Source organism: Sarcophilus harrisii, chromosome 3, assembly GCF_902635505.1.
Source record: "Sarcophilus harrisii chromosome 3, mSarHar1.11, whole genome shotgun sequence".
In the NCBI taxonomy this organism is placed as follows: Eukaryota; Metazoa; Chordata; class Mammalia; order Dasyuromorphia; family Dasyuridae; genus Sarcophilus; species Sarcophilus harrisii.
In genome coordinates, this window is record NC_045428.1 from 553,385,066 (window position 1) to 553,402,409 (window position 17,344).

Below are 17,344 nucleotides of genomic sequence, written 5' to 3' on the forward strand. Positions count from 1 at the left end.
CGTGGCCCAGGCCCAGGAAGCCCAGCAGCTACAAGTCAGGAGAGCGGCAGCCAGAGCCCTGAATAATTAATGAGCAATTAATTCACCCACAGGGCTGGCAGCCATGTGCCAGTTTCCTAGACACCCCCTCCCAGGCTCACTGGGGCTTTAGCCTGGCAGGAATATCTACACTGGAGAATAGCCAAGGACCAGGGTTCCTCTTCACCAACAGGGTGGGGAAAAAGGTAGGATGGGGCAGGGAGAGGAAAAACAGGCTGACCCCAGAGGCTCTGGGTAGCTGGATTCCATTTTCCAGAAAGCCAAGAGGAAGCTATACTGCCCATTTAAGCTAGATTTTGGAAAAATTTCCAAGAGGAAGAATGCTAAGAGGAATAAATTATCCAAAGACCCATAGAATTCATCATTAGGTGAGTCTAAATGAGATGGGAACCTAACCTTCTCAGCCCCCCAGCCCCACCCCAGCCCCAGTAAAGAAATCCAAATCATTAAAAGACCTCACTCAATACAAACATTCAACATGAGGTAGACCCACCACCATGACAGAAATAGTGCCGGGTAGAAATCCTGGCAACATAGTTCAGTGAAATTCAGTGTGATAGAATGTGAATTCCTTGAGGGCAGGGAGCAGATCTATTTTTTATCTTTGCACTCACAGCTGCCTAGAATATCGTAGGTATTTAATAAATCCTTGCAGAATTGAATTATACAAATATTAAGTAGCCTCCCATGCTCTAGGTCAAAGATTTTTAACCTTGGTCCAGTGGACTTTTAAAGTATTTTAATAACCCTATTTCAATGTAAGTGGTTTCCTTTGTGATCCTACAGATTTCATTTCATGCATTTAATAACATTATTCTGAGAAGAGGTTCATAGGCTTCACCTTTGGCATTTGGTTCATCGGCTTAACATAGCCTACCTAAAGAGTCTGTAACATAAAAAAGGTTAAGAACCTATGATCTAGGCAACAGGGAAGAAACAGAAAGTAGGAAAGCAGAGTTCTATGCAATGATCAGTGAATCAACAAGCATTTTATTAAGCCAAGTCATACAGCTTTTATTAAGACCCTGCTTTGTGCTGAGCATTGTGCTAGGCACTTGAGTAAAGAAAAGACCAAAAAATAAAAGAAGAGAAAAGGGGGAGGAGGAAGGAGAAGAGGAAGGGAAAGGGGAAGGGGAAGGGAAAGGGAAAAGGAAATGACAGGGAAGGGGAAGGAAAGGGGAAGAGAAAGAAGGAAAGAATGAAGGAAGAAAGAAAATCCATCCCCATAGGAAACTTACATTTTACTTAGTATCTTTTATTTCTACTGTTTTAAGGGTTGCAAAGTACTTTCCTTATAACAATCTGATCAAGCAAAAAGTGTAATTTAATCCACCTTCAACAAACAGTTATCCTCTTCTTTACAGATGAGGAAACTGAGGTGGGAAGGTCCTCATCCAAGGTCTCACAGCTGAGAAGTGTCAAAACTCAGGCCCCAAAGCCAGATACAATGGGCTCTCCTTATCTTATGTACTAGCTGGCAAGTCCTCTCTCTCTGTGCCCTTTGTCCCTGCCCAGACCCTCTGTCCCCACGAGGTCTCAACGCTCCTGGAGTGCCTCTGTAGGAAGTCACTATTCAGCCTAGTGCCAGAGGCCCCATGTCGGGCGGCCAGGGTAGCATTTACAGCAGCTCCGGGCAGTACCGAGCAGAAGCAGTGAGGGCAGGAGTGCAGAGAAATAAAAAGATGTTTTGGTAGAAACGCCCTGACCCAGAGGGACAGATGTGAAAGGCAGGAGGACAGGGCCGTATGGAGAACCAGGGCAGGGCAGGCCTGAGCCCTGGATGGAGGTGAAGGCCAGGATGGACAGAAAATCCCACTGCCCACCCCCTCCATCCCAGGCCAGGCCTCTGACCTCCATGCCCCTCCACATCTCTCTGCACCCCCCTCTTCCAGCCCAGTAACTCTCCAAGGGCACTGGGAGAAGACTACGGGGGAGGGGGTGAGCGCTGAGCACATTGTTCAGGTATTTATATCCAAAGGAGGTCTGATCTCGTTAGCAGAGGGATGAATGATTGTGCTGAAAAGCCTTTCTACAATCCAAACACATCATGGGGGCCCCCAGCAGAGAGGGAAGAAAAGCAGAGACAAAGCAAACCAGGTGGAAAGCTTGTTGGGGATCACCAGCTCCTGCTTTTAGGGTCACGGGGGACAGAGTGACACAGCGAACAGGAGAGTGGTCAAACCAAGTGGCCACTCGATTAGCTAGTCTGATCTTCAGGCCTATAACTAGACTGGGGCTAGAAGGGCTTCTCCAGGCACAAAAACTCCTTCTCTGCTGATAATAACGGTTCCCATTTTAAAAGTCCTTAATGGTTAGTAAAGCACTTCATGGAAATTACCATTTGAGCTTCACAACTAACACAAAGTAGGAGTTATTATTATCCCCATTGTATAGATGAGGAAACTGAGGTATAAAGAGATTAAGGATTACAAAGCTAATAACTGGAACCCAGGCTTCCCTCATCCCTATTCACTGCACTCAGCTGCCCTAGGCCTACTACCACCTAGTATCCCTAAACATTCTCCCCTGCAAGGCTTAAGGAAGCCCAAACATGCTTAGTTTCTGAGATGAGGCAAGATTGGGCAGGTTTAGGACATTAGAGATGGGGGCTGAACCTAAGGCTTCCACCTCCAAGTTCAGCACTCTGCCCACCCTTCCTCTCTCTTACAGCCTTGACCCGTGGCAGAGCACTCCAAAAGCTCACATTGGGCTGATCGGCCACGTCGGACACACTGTAACTCAACTCTAACAAAGTGATGTCATTTTGGACCTCTTCCGAGAACAAAGAATACCCACCAACCCAACCAACCTTGACTAAATTCTGTTCTTGGCAAGCAAGTTTGGGGTGTGTGTGGGGGGAGAGATTCTCCGAAGATCAATACAAGTAGTGAGCATCAGAGATGGGATTCAAATTCAAGTCTTCTCCAGATAGAACAAGTTTTTGTTCTTCTAGTGCCAGGAGAAATAGGACGAAAGTTTGACCGTAAGTGGTGAAAAAAGACTCTATGAATATAGCTATTGCCTGCACTGTTGAAGGAAGCCATTTTCTGCCCATTTTCCTTCCCTAGTTTCCTCCAACTCTGTGATAGAAACTCCAAGAGAAAAACAAAAGGAAAAAAAAACTTTCATTCTGTTTCCCCTAGCATTGGAAGAATAAAAACTTGTTCTTGATCTTGAGAAGACCTGAATTTGAATCCCAGCTCTTATACTTACTACTTGTACAGTCAAGTCCTTGGATACTTACTAGGGGTATAATGCTGGGCAAGTCATTTAACCTCACAGACTCAGTTGTCTCATCTGTAAAATTGGAATAATAATGGCATCTATTACCCAGAATTATTCTGAGGATAAGAGGAGATTATATTTGTATAACATTTTGTAAATTTTAAGCACTACATAAGTTCTAGCTATTATTATTAAATCACTTAGCTTCCCTGGGATTCAATTTCCCTATCTATAAAATTTAGGGGTTGAACTCGATGGCCCTTACATCTGTGATCCTGGTGTCCCAACCCAAACCCATGGCAAACACAACTTCTCTCCACCATTTCTTCATACCTCAAGTACAGTATCAGTGTCCCGATACTCATGGTGTCAACCCACTGATATTTCCTACTTAAGCCCTAAATGTATCACCCAATCGCTGCCCATCCTCCAGAGCTGCCTCTGCTGCACCCTCACAAAGATACAGTGAAGATCCAGCATATCAAGCCCTGGGTTCCAATCCCATCTCAGCCAAAAAATAGCTGAGTGACTTTGCAAATTATTAGCCTCTAAAACACCAACAAAAAGCCTCACTTGTAAAATAGATCTAACAAAACCCGAACTACCAAACTCACTGGAGTGCTGTGAGAAAAGCACATTATAAATTATAAAGGGTCACAGAAATGAGAGCTGACATTATCATTCCCTTTAAACCAGCTTCTCTACTCACTTTCCCAATTGGCACACCATCAATAACACCACCATTTTCCCATTCTTCTTCTCAAAACTCAGAGTCATCTGTGCCTTCTCCCTCTGCTTCATCTCCCAGATCTAATCTGTCATCAAGTCCCGTGGAGTCCTCGTTGGCAAAATCTCCCAGATTCACCCTCCCTCTGCATTCCCACCGGCAGCCATGTCACCACCTGGATTACTGGACTGGTGTCCAGGCTTTCTCTATACTAAGCCATCCTGAATAGTCTGCCAGATTCATCCTCCACTACTCTTACCTCGTTACCCTCATCTTCAAGAATCATCAGTGATTCTCTATTGCTTTTTGTTGCAGACATTTAGTCGTATTTGATTCTTTGTGACCCCATTTGGAGTTTTCTTGGCAGAAATATTGGACTGGTTTGCCATTTCCTTTTCCAGTTCCATTTTACACATGAGGAAACTGAGAAAAAACAGGGTTAAGTGTCTTGCCCAGGGTCACACAACCAGTAAGTGTCTGAGGCCAGATTGGAACTCAGGAAGAGGAATCTTTCTGACTCCATGGCACCACCTAGCTGTCCAATGTCCACTCAATCGAATAAAAATGCCTCTGTCTGAAATCTTATCATCCCATTTACTCCCCACCACCTCCCCCCAACCACCTCTATAGCACCCTTATCCAGCCTCATTACCCCTCTGAATTCATTTTCTCTAGTCAGTCTGACATTGCTCAAATACCACCTCTTGCTACCTGTGAGGCCATGGCCAAATCATTCAATTTCTTTGAGATTTAGTCTTCTTATCTAAAAAGTGAGAGGATTGGGCAAGATGGCCTCAAGGTCCCATCTAGCTCTAGGTCCATGATTTATAGTTTAAATAAAAGGGTTAAAGAGTGAACTAAATAATATGAAATCAATCCAAGAAAGCTTTCTGGAAAAAGGGAGGTCTGCGCTGTATTTTAAAAGTGGGAAGAGGCATGGGTTGGCAAAGAAGTCTATTTCAGGAGGGGGTTATCACTAAGAATTGTCTTAGGGGCAGCTAGATGAGACAGTGAATAGAACAAACACTTCTGGAGTGAAGAAGACCTGAGCTCAAATTTGACCTCCGACACTTGACACTCACTAACCTGTAACCTTGGGCAAGTCATTTAGCTCCTCCAAAATAATAATAATTATTATTATTATTGTTATGTCTCATTTACTGCTACCACCATTTGAGGCTATTCAGGTCTATAAAATGAGGGGATTGTACTAGATGGTCACTAATTTTAGGGTCTTATTCCCCCATGCTCATCGACCCCAGAGTGATTCAGATCAAGGGATAGCCTGGTGAGATACTACACATGCTACACATTTAATTACTAAAATATCCTCCTTCCAAAGCCCTTCCTGAGAAACTATACCCCAAGGTCAATGTTCCCTATTGTCCTAATCTACACACGCAGTTACTTCTTTACTGGTGGCTCGCTCACCCCTTTCCCTATGGTCCATATTTAGGTTCGTGGTCTATAGATCCCCAGTGAGCATATCCAGAAACTGAGGTCACCTGATATTTCTTGGAGAATTCAGAGCTGCAAAGAGTATTAAGATCCCTTAGGGACAAGAAGAATGGAAGGCTGGGAGATGATAGGAGAACAGAAAAAGGGATTTAGGACCACAGAGGTATAGAATATTAGAACTGGAAGGAAGCTTAGCATAAAAAAGATAGCCACCCAGGATCACCTAATCCAATTCCTCCTTTAACAGAGGAAACCAAGGCCCAAAGAATTTCACCAATGTCAGAGTGACCCAGGACTTGGACTCTAGTCCAGGACTCTTTCCACATGTGAAAGACCACACCCAGTTACCTGAGTACTACTCCCTTCCCACACACACACACACACATACACAAAAACTGCTCTAGTATACACACAATCCAACACACATAAACACAGGAACACAATACAGGGCTCTCAGGAAGCAGTTGAGGTACACAAATACTGAGAACTACTCCCAGCTGCTGCCCTTTCCCTGCTCCATCTGTTGGGAGGAGGGGGAGGGGGCATTTACAGAGACTGGGATGAGACCCTCAACAGTTCAGTTAGCACAGATGCTGTTACAGATGCTCAGTTAACTGCCAAGCCTATTTGGGGAAGGGGCAGTGAAAGACAAAAAAAAAAAACCCTCCCCCAGTCAAGAGACTTAAGACAGTGGGCAGAGCCCAAGACCCACAATTTAGCTCCATCTTAGGCTCATTTTTGTTTTATCCTTGGGTCATGGACACCTCTCTTAGAAAGGGAAGGAAATGGGCATGGAAGGGATATGGGGAGGAAGGAGAGAGCCATATAGTGGGGTCACTGAGGAATGAGGAAATCAAGGGGATACCCTTTTACCTCCCTCAGTTTCTGTTGAATATCTCCCCAATGCTCACAGTACTGGAACAAGTGAGGAAAACTGAATGATAGGGCCCAGCTTTCAATGGTGTTTTTTGGTTGATGTTATTTTTTGAAACAAAGCTTTCTGTGTCTTCCTCCATCCGCTCTGCATTACCCAGGGTGCTGGTGGAAAATTCACCACTGCAAGCACAGTCCTGGCTGGGGGTCAATGACTTGGTTCTACCAATACCATTATCTCCTTCTCTAGCTTAAGGATGGCATGGCATTGGAGGGAAATTGTGGAAATCAATGCGACTCAGAAAAGGCAGGAAGTAATAAAAGTACAGCATTTGATGGAAGCAGGTAGAATCTACCACAAAGAAACTGTCTAGATTCCCTTCCCAGATATCCCCCCATCTTGGCCCCCAACATCTGCTGACTAGAAAGCTGGAAACAAATACCAACCTGCCCATCTCCTCAGCCCCACCTAGTCACAAAGCCACCCAGAGCTACGGCAGCCCAGAGGGAAGAAACAAAGTGGGACAAAGTTTCCAGGTGCACTTATTTATTCACAAGTACCACCCAAATCTGATTTCTTCCTGCAGCCTAATTTCTCCAGCTCTGAGCTCTGGGTCCAGTACTAAGGGATGCTATTTCCATAGCATCCAGGAACTTTTTCATTCATCTCAGAAACATTACATTATCTGCTAGACATGCCAGGCTTCAGTGCTTTAACTTCACATTTGAACCTTAAAATGCTACCCGGCCACACTGCCGCCCCTCCATCTTCACCCACATTACACAGAACAATCTGCTTATAGGCATCCAGGAGCTGAGATGTCTTCGACTGAATCCTGGAAACGAGGGAAGCTCAAAGTCTCAGAGATGTCAGAGTTCCTCAGAGGTCAGGGAATCCAACCTCTATCTGCACAGAAATCCCAAGCCAGTGGGCATCCAGATTGTACTTTGATGGGGGAACTCTCTATCGCTTGAGATAATCTATTCCACTACTGGAATAATTCTAAATTGCAACACAACCATTTTTACTCCAGTCCTTGGATCAGGATTTCTTCTAAACATTCTTCTTCCCAGCCCAGACCTAGTGAAGGGGAAGAATAAGAAATGCTCCTTGCCCCCGTCTCCCCCCACCACCACCTTTGCCTTAGGCCCCCTTCCTCAGAGTCCAGGACCTATAGAGCTCAGTTATAGGGACCCAAAGCTCCCTCCCCACCAGAACAAATGACCTCTATTAATGATGATGAATTGGGGGGGAGGGGAGTTCACTGAACCCTCTATTAAGCAGACTTGGAGAGGGGGTTAGAGAAAGCTGTGATCAGGACTCTACCCTTTGAGGGAACTGAATTGGGGGAGGGGAAAGATGCACCAAGGGACCAAAGGAAATTCATGACTTGCCCAAATAAAGGAAAGAAATTCTGCTCCCCCCGCCCCAGCTTCCTTGCGAAGGATCCCCTTGCCCAGGATACAAAATTGAACCGGCTGATCCTGTGGGAGTGGGGGTGGGGGTGGGGGGGGTCGATTTCCCCGCAGAAATCCGAGAGCCCCCAAGGGGCTCGGAGGGGGTACCTGGGAGCTGTTTGCCCCTTCTTAGGCCTTCCTGGGAAACCCAAAATGAAATTCTGTTCTCCGAGTTCAGATCCCGACAGAGTCCTCCTGTTGTGATGGGCGACAGGAAGGCGCCAGACAGTCTGGGTTTGAGGTGGGGGCCACCAAACCGGAGGAGGAAGAAACCCCTCCAGTGAGTCCGGAGGCGCCCAGGGGCCACCCCCGCGAGGGTCAGGGCTGCAGCGACCTCTGTCCCTCCGGGAATCATCAATTCTAGCGCTCCTAGAGGCTCCCTCCCCCGCGCCAGGCCCTCCCCAGGTTACAAGGTGCAGTCTGCTTCCCCGTTTCGGCTTCGGAGCCGGCCCTGGCTGACTGAGCTCAGAGTCGGGGCGCGGCACCGGAGGCCTCAGGGCCCCCAACTCGCACTGCCCTGGGTCCTGGGACCCAGGGGCCCGAGAGAGGAAGGAAGATGTGCTCACTGCAGCCTCCGGGGGGTCCGTGGTGCAGTGGGGGGAGAGGGGCAGCGCCTTCTTGTACGCCCGCCGCGGCTCCCAGCGTCCGCGGGGCGGAGAGGAAGGCGGCCGCCACACACTGGCAGGCACACGCGGACACGGACTAGACGGGCGCACTCAAGCACACACACGCACGCCCACCCTCCGAGGCGCGCACTGCACCCACCGTGCCATGCACGCACTCCGAAACGCACGGGCACGGACACGCGGGGCACACTCAGGCGGCCGGCGCGTGGCACTTAGACGGAGGCGACGCGGACAAAGAGCGGGTCGCACGGGCGGGCTGCCCTAAGCACGGGCCCTCCTAGACGGAGGGACAGGCGGAGACACGAGCACGCGGACACACACTCGGACACCACCCGCCCCGGCTGGCGGAGAGACCCGGGCACAGAGTTACGGGTCCCTGGGGAGCAGCCGCCCGGGCCGACCTCTCCCCGGGCTGTTCCCCCCGAGGAGCGGACCTCGCCGAGAAGGGGACGGGGAGATGGCAAAGGGGGCGCTCGCCGACGTGCCCCCCGGCCGGAACCCGCTCCGAGCCCGGCGGCTCTTCTCCGAGGCCGGGAAAGCTCCGCGGTTTCGAGGCGATCCCCACCCCGCAGTGCCAACTGAGAGCCTCAGAGACCCCCACCGCGCCCCCCGGCCCCAGCCAGGCCGGAGTGGCGCGGCTCTCCCCCTCGCAGTGCCTCCCCTCTCCCCCTCGCAGTGCCTCCCCTCTCCCCCTCGCAGTGCCTCCCCTCTCCCCCTCGCAGTGCCTCCCCTCTCCTCCTCGCAGTGCCTCCCCTCTCCCCCTCGCAGTGCCTCCCCTCTCCTCCGCCTTCTCTCTTCCGTTCTCCTCATCTCCGCCTTCCTCCGAGACGGCTCTGGCTCCCGGGTCCCCTTCCCCAGCTCCGCGCTCCTGCTCTCCCTCTCCTCCCCGGCCCCTCCTTTGCTCTCCTTCCTCTGCCCGTTTTGGCTGCCCTCTCCCTCTCTTCCCCCCGCTCCCCCCTTCCTTTTCCTTCCCCCCCCCCCCTCCTCCCCAGCCCCCTTCGGCCCCGCTCCGGCCCCCGGGCCCGGCCAGCGCAGGCGGGGAGCCCCGAGGCGCCGACCGAAGCCGCTCCGAACTTGCGAAACACCAGAAAGCCGACACAGCACGTCGGTGTGGGCGGCCGGCCGGCGGCCCCTCCAGGCCAGGCTGCCCCGGCGGCCCGAGCCCCGGCCCCGGGGGCCCGGGCGGCGCACAAACAAGTAGTTCTGCCCTCCTGCGCGCACACCCGCGGACACACACGCAGACGCGGACACAGGCGCAGCACACGCACACGCACTCCCACTGCGCAGCCCCTCTGCCTCGGGGCGCGCGGCCCCAGGGGTCCCCAGCGCGGTCCCGGACCCCAGGCGGGGGCGGGGAGTCCCGGGCCCCGGCTCCCTTACCTGTGGGAGTCCCGCTTTCCGGAGCGCAGAGCCCAAAGGTGAGCGCCAGGATGAGGGCTTGGGCTCCGGCCATCGTGCGCCACCCGCGCGGGCCGCGGGGAGAGCGTGCAGCCCGGAGCCCCGCAGCCTGCCGAGCCGCCGGAGCCGGAGCCGAGCCGGGACTGGCACTGAGTCCGGAGCGGGCGCTGGAGCCCGAGCCGGAGCCCTGACGTCAGGAGCCGAACAGCGGCTCGCGTTCCAAAGGCGGGGGGCGCCTCCTGCCGGCCCGCGGCTGGAAGTGCGGAGGTCTGGCGAACGGGGGCAGAGACGGCCAGCCCGCAAGCTGCGCGGAAGGGGCCCCCGCTAGTGCGGCGGGCCCGGGGCGGCGGAACGGTCCGGGCCTGGGGGCGGCGCGCGCCGCTCCTGCGCCCGAGGGATTCCGCGCTCCGGTGGGAGGGGCCGGAATCCCACTGGACAGGGGCTTCGTCCACACTCCCTTCTGGGCCCCTGACGTGCTGGCTCCGGGATCAGCCCCGGTGCCGGCGCCGGAACCAGACACGTCCCCCCCCCCCCCCCCCCCCCCGTGTCCGGTCAGTCCCAGGCCCAGTCCAGCACGCGTCCAGCAGCCCAGCCCCCACTCACTCATCCACGGCCTCCCCCCGCCCGCACACCCTGAGCCCCTCACAGCCTTCTGCGAGAACACGGTCACCCGCGCCCAGCAGGCCGAGCCAGGGGCCGGCCCCCCACCCAGGCAGGTCACCTTCACCCAGGCAGAGGCAGCCCGAAGGGGGCCCAGACCTTCAAGTGTCAGACCTGAAAGGGCCTTTAGACCAAAGGCTGGGAGGGCCCTCAGAACCCGGGAGGTCAGAGCCGGGAGAGCCCTTAGAATCCAGGAGGTCAGAGCTGGGAGGGCCCTTAGAACCCAGGGGGTCAGAGCCGGGAGGGCCCTCAGAACCCAGGAGGTCAGAGCCGGGAGGGCCCTCAGAACCCAGGAGGTCAGAGCCGGGAGGGCCCTTAGAACCCGGGATGTCAGAGCCGGGAGGGCCCTCAGAACCCAGGAGGTCAGAGCCAGGAGAGCCCTTAGAACCCGGGAGGTCAGAGCTGGGAGGGAGCTTAGAACATAGAATGTCAGTGATAGGAAGAACTTGGGAACCATAAAATGGCAGAACATTTTATGAAATGTGTAAAGGAACCTTAAAGCACATAATATTGGAAGTATAAGGAGCCTTAGCATATAAAATGTTAAAGTGGAATATCAAACCTTACAGATGCCAACCACATTACTTTACAGTCCGAGGATTTAAACCTCAGAGAGGAAATTACTTGCCCCAAATCACACAACTAAAGACAGTTAAGAATCAGAATTCAGGTATCTCCAGTCATATACTCTTTCCATCTTCCTTCATATATGCATATGATCAGTCAACAAATATTTATTAAACACATACTGTGTGCCAGGTACTTTGCTAAGAGCTAAAGATAGAAAGGAAGGCAAAAACAAGACCTACTCTCAAAAAGCTAGAAGGCTTATAGGGGAGGTAACATGCAAAGGACTAGGAACAAAAAAGATACAGAAATTTTGCACCTGCCCTGAAAAGGATGAGATCTGATTGAACATAACATTTATAGAAGCTGGAAGGGGTCTTAGAGATCCACTTATCTAATCCCCTAAATTTATAGGTAAATAAACTGAGATCCAAAATCCCACAGGTAGTAATTAGAAGAATTTGGACTCAGATCCCGAGATTTTAAAAACCATCATTTTTTTTCCTACTGTTATGCTGCTCAAAGGAGAGAAAGACACACACACAGAAAGAGACAGACAAAAAGAGAAGGGGAAAAGAGACAGAGACTGAGTATATTTATATATTTATACCTACCTATATAGAGAGAGACAGAGACAGAGAGAAAAAAGAGAGTTCCTTTGAAAAAAAGAATTTTATGGAATTATAAATATTACATATATACATATACACACACATGTACATACACACGAACACAGAGTCAGTTGCCAACCTTCCCTAGCCCTAGTCCTGATTGCCTTTCCATCATATCAGGAGAAAGTGTCTGCTGTTTCCTACTGTCTGTGAGATCTTAGGAAATTCAAGCTGGCCAGCAGCTTCCTCACCTATGAAATGAAAGGCTTGCACCGAATGCTTTCTAAGATTCCTTTCAGCTTTAAAACTATCATTCCTTCAATTGTCTACCTTCGGCCACTGCTCCCTCTGCAGGATGCTAGAGTCCCAGCAGCCCCTCACCCATTGGATCAATTATGTGCATCCAGGTGCCTCTGTATGGAACTCAAGTCACCAGTGGACAGAGGTCTTGGAGAGGTGCCCAGTGTCCAGAGCCTTTGGTCTCTTTTTTCTAGCTTCCTTAAGGCTAAGAGCCCAGGACAGGAAAGACAGTGTGAAATGTCCGGCAGAGTCCCAGAAGCTCAGGGTCGCTTTAGAAGGGACCATTTTCTTTTTCCTCATTAGCTCTCTGTTGCAGTCAAATTGGCCTATCTGAGGCTCTGTCATCTGTTATTGTTGAGGGTGAGGGGGACCAGAAAATAGTATTCCTTCTCTCACCTCCACACCTTTGGCCAGACTGTCTGTTCCTCTTACCTGAAATATTCTCCTTCCTCACCACTGCCTCTTGCAATCCCTAGCTCCCTTCAAGGCTCAACTCAGGGACCAAGTCTAAAGAGAGGTCTTTCCTGATTCCTCCAGTTGTGGTGATCTCCTAATACCCATCCATACCCCCCACAAAAAAAATCCTAATTGCTTTGTCTCTACTGTGTTTTTATTTCTCTATTTTCACGTAGGAAGAATGTGAGGATCAAGACTGTTTCATTTTTGTATTTGTATCTCCTGGTGTCTAGAACACTCTAAAATTCAGGGGTCCTCAAACTTTTTAAATAGGGGGCCAGTTCACTGTCCCTCAGACTGTTGGAAGTTCGGACTATAGTAAAAACAAAAACTTTTGTGGGCCTTTAAATAAAGAAACTTCATAGCCCCAGGTGAGGGGAATAATCGTCCTCAGCTGCTACATCTGGCCCACAGGTCTTAGTTTGAGGACCCCTGCTAAATACTTAATAAAGGCTTGTTATTTTTGAATTGACCTCAGAATTGATCTAAATAATCATAACAAGAAGTCTTTCAGCCTCTTGTCTGAATCAAGAAGATCTGAATTCAAATCCTGCCTTAGAATTTTACTGGCTCTGGGATTCTTGACAAGGCATTTAATATCTGTTTGCTTTGGTTTCCTCATCTGTAAGACAGAGATAATAATACTGAGTCACAGAGTTATTGTGAGGCTCCAATGGATTAACATATAAGTAAAGTGTTTTACAAACCTTAAAACACTAAATGAATGTTTTTTTGGGGAGAGGGCAAGACAATCAGGGTGACTTGCCTAAGATCACACAGCTAGCAAGTATCAAGTACCTAAAGACAATGAAGACAGTTGAAGGGTCATCCTTGTGTTAACGGGTCACTTGTGCCAGGGTCATCCACTGCATCCCAGGCCATCACTAAACATCTTGACTTTTGTCCTACCATGACTCTGGAAGAGACAGTGGAGCTGATGACTTTGTGCACCTCGGTCTCACTTAAATCCAATTTATCCAAAAGTCAAGCTATTATACCTTGATGTCATTGGACCTCTTCAAAAATGAAGGCCAGGGGACAGCTAGATGGCACAGTGAATAGAGCAGTGCTGAAGTCATGATGATCTGAGTTCAAATATGACCTCAGATACTTACCACTTCCTGACTGTGTGACCCTGGGCAAGTCACTTAACCCCAATTGTCTCAGAAAAAAAAAAAATGGACAAAAAATTACAACATGTAACTGTGGGCCAGAAGACCCTTAATCTCCATCATTGCTGATGGGTTCTCAAGGCTCACTACACTCCCTCAGTTTCTTCCTCTGTAAAACAGAAATTACAAGCTTAGCACTAATGCCTATCCCCTGGGTCCTTTGTGAGGGTCCATTGAAACAATTTCTACTATGGTGCTTAGGAACCACAAAGTTTTTAGCAGCCTTGAATCTTTGTCTCTGTTCTCTTCTCCCCAAGAGCCCACACCCTTCCCAGTGGGAAAGCACTGGATGTGAAAAATCTCCAGGCAGTGCCATTGCAGCTAATCCAATGAGCTACTATGGGTGAAAATGCTTTGAATCCTGTAAAGGATTAAAGTGATGTAAGATTATTTATACTATAATGCTGCAAAATAGAAACCTCTCACCTCCCCATGGAGCTTTTCCCTGAGAGCTTCAAGTGCCTATGCAATCATTATACTATTTCCCCATTTTAGGGAATGGGATTATCCCTACTTCCCAGGCTCAAGGAAGGTGACTTTTCCAAAGTAACACAGCAAGTTGAAACCACTGAGACATCTCGTGACACCGGTCTATGACCCCAATCTCTTGAGGTCTGCTGAACCTTAACAACTACACTGATGCAACTGAGGATACTGAGGCAACTTTCATGCTTGCGACAAACACAAAACATAACTGGGGAAATTAGTATAATCATGACTTTAGATGAACTGTAAAATCAATTCAGTTTGTTTGCTGAGGGGAAAGGGGGGAAGATGTCAGGACCCAGGAAAGTTATTGCTAGGACTGTCCTAGGAGGAGACCAGAGGCAGGATGGGCCATGCCAAAATACCATGGCAATGGGGAAGCCATCTATCCATCAATATTCAATTCTTTTTAACTCCAAATCCAGGACTTTATCCACCTTGGTACCGTTAATTTTATTATTATTAATTAATTGTTCTTGCCAACTATGTACTAGTCTCCTTGCCTCCATTATAGCATCCCCAGCCCTAAGTGCCTCCTCGTCACCAATTCCTGAGACTTTTTAGGTACAATTAGCTTTTCTTCCTTCTATATCTCTCCTTAATCCAACTCAAAGGCTACCTCCTCTGCTGAAAGGGATTTTCTTTTTCCCTTCATATCTCTCTTGTCTAGTCTTCCTCTAGTGCCTCCTGCATTCTCTTATTTTTCTCTCTCAAGGCAATCAGGATTAAGTGACTTGTTCAGGGTCACACAGCTGGACCGTGTCTGATATCAAATTTAAATTCAGATCCTCCTGATTCTGGGGCCAGTGCTCTATCTACTGCACCGTTTAGATGCCCTCCTGCATGCTTAAAAAAGCCCTTGGTTCTCAAAGGCTATACTATAGAATGTTGACCACAGCAGGGCCAACCAAGTTGGAAATACAAGACCAACATGAGCTCTGGGGCTGATGTGGTCCCACCTCTCAGCTCAGGAAGTGAGAGACTCATCTAGCAGAATGTAAACTCCCTTAGAAAAAGGACTGCTTTTCAATTTTGCTCAAGGAATAAACTCCTTTCAATTCTCTTTGCCATTTTATCTTCCTCTCTTTTTTTCTCCCATTCTGATTAAACAAAACAATGTCCCAATTATTTTTATCCCTCTACTTTGAATGCATTGAGATAACAACTAGTTAATCACAATTGTAAAGTATCTATTCTAAGTAATTAGCTCTTCTGGGTATTTCTCCAGGTCTGCTCCAAAAGCTTACTATAGTATTTTTCTCCTTTTTTTTTCCCCCTTCTTTGTTGTCCTTTTTTTTTTTTTTTTTTAATTTGGGTTTTTTTTTTCCTTTATAGATTTTTCAGGGACTTCCTGTTTACTTCTGTTTCTCTCAGCCTGAAGCCAGGAGGCAGCTGTAGAAAGACAGCTGGTGTGAGGTTCAAGGACAGGTTTCCATTCCTGTCTCCCAGACTCCGATGTGTGACCTGGAGCAAGACTCTAACTTAACCTTTCTGGATCTCAAGTAACTCAGCAACAAAATGAGTGAATTGGATTAACTTTTTTGAAGGTCCCTTTCAGCTTTAAATCTTTTTTGAATAATAGCTTTTTATTTCTAAAAATACATGCAAAGATAATTTTCAACATCCGCCCTTAAAAAAATTGTGTTCCAAATTTTTCTCCCTTCCTTCCCTTCTCCCCCTCCCCTAGAGAGCAAGTAATAGGTTAAATGTATGAAATTCTTCTAAACATGCTTCCACATTTATCATTCAGCTTTAAATCTATATTTCTCTTCTCTCTTCTGAGAGAAATGAATCTCTCAGAGATTCAACTGAATCTCTTCTCCAGGAACTACTCAAAGGGTGAGCCATTAGGTGGCCATCAGTATTATGCTTAGCCTTGGACAGGACAAAAGTAGCCCAGGATGGGCAGACATGGGTAAGATGCAATCAAAAGGAAGATACTGCCCACATTGGTGAGACCATGCTGGACTACTACTTGGGCGACTTTGGACTATTTAATCTCCCTTGGCCTCAGTTTCCTCATCTATAAAATGGAGAGAAAATGACTCCAAAATTATAAAGATAAACAAGGAATAATACTTCTTGACACACAATTATTGTTTTTTTTTTTCCTTTTAGAAGAGAACTAATCACGAAGTGACGTCTTGACTCTTGGGTGAATTGGATGTAAGGTTGAAGTGGACACAGTTGTCAGCTTCATTCTCTTCCAGAATCACCAAAGTCCAGTGGTCATCACTGGTCATGGCTGAGGATGCAGCGGATGGATGACCGTGGCCCCTTTGATGTCTGACCAAGTTGGCCATTGGAACAAACTGTTCTCATCCTCCCGCTCTGCCAAGGGAAGTCTTCACACGCTTGGGCAGACATCCCTCTAACTCCCCAGTGGGTTTAAGACCCCTTGGTTCCCCTCAACCTGCTTTAGCCTGTCTGCAGGGTGCGGCCCTGGTGCATGGGGCAGCTTCTTGGAGCCACGGGTCAGTGCCAGGGGGACCCCAAGGCCCCCCCCAGGTACCAGTCCTCCCCATCCACACGTTTGCACACAGTAAGCGTTTAATAAATGCTTGTCACACCAGAATCAACTAGATAAACAGCTGAGTTATAGGATCACTTCCCAAGAGGCCAACTGGCCCAACTGCACTTTACAGAGGAGGAAGCTGAGCCCCAAAAGTTCAGGTGAATCGCACGGGGTCGTACACACAAATAACGGGGCCGACTTGACTGGCTCGGGTTCTTTCCTTTGCCCCCCAGAGGTAACGGGTGATTTTGACTTCATCAATTTGAGACGGCCGTTGGGAGAGAGCGCTCACTGCTGCAGACATCTCTAAGGGCCGAAACACGGGCCTGACAGCGCCTCGCATCCTCTTCCAGTTATCACACCAGCTCTGAATCGTATTGCAAGTGTTTATGCGCACACCCATGTGCGTTTCTCTATGGGCGCGCCCTGGTAAACGTCTAACAACCAGCTGGGGGGGCGCCTCGGAGAAGCACTCCCGGGCTGCAGCGACGATATGAATTTAACATTTTCTCCGTCTCAAGCCCCTGCCCCCATATAAGCCCCTAACTGTCCATATAAGCCCTTGGCCCCCCATATAAGCCCCCGGGCCCCCATATAAGCCCCTGCCCCCATATAAGCCCTAACTTGGCCCCCCATATAAGCCCTTGGCCCCCCATATAAGCCCCGGGCCCCCATATAAGCCCCTGCCCCCATATAAGCCCCTGCCCCCATATAAGCCCTTGGCCCCCCATATAAGCCCTTGGCCCCCCATATAAGCCCCCGGGCCCCATATA

The 17,344-nt window shown here is 49.1% G+C and overlaps 1 protein-coding gene across 4 annotated transcripts in view; it reads right to left on the reverse strand.

The window, feature by feature from the left end:
- PTPRU (protein tyrosine phosphatase receptor type U) overlaps nt 1-10,308 on the reverse strand; it is a 114,180-nt gene extending 103,872 nt beyond the window's left edge. For 3 of the 4 annotated variants that reach the window (XM_031962403.1, XM_031962402.1, XM_031962401.1), the window contains exon 1: nt 9,787-10,307. In XM_031962403.1, coding sequence (XP_031818263.1) covers nt 9,787-9,859 — 73 coding nt within the window. In that variant the 5' untranslated portion in view covers nt 9,860-10,307. Of the gene's footprint in view, nt 1-9,786 lie in introns of all 4 variants that reach the window. The other variant, XM_031962400.1, reaches the window with a different exon arrangement.
- Between the last annotated feature and the right edge of the window lie 7,036 nt (nt 10,309-17,344).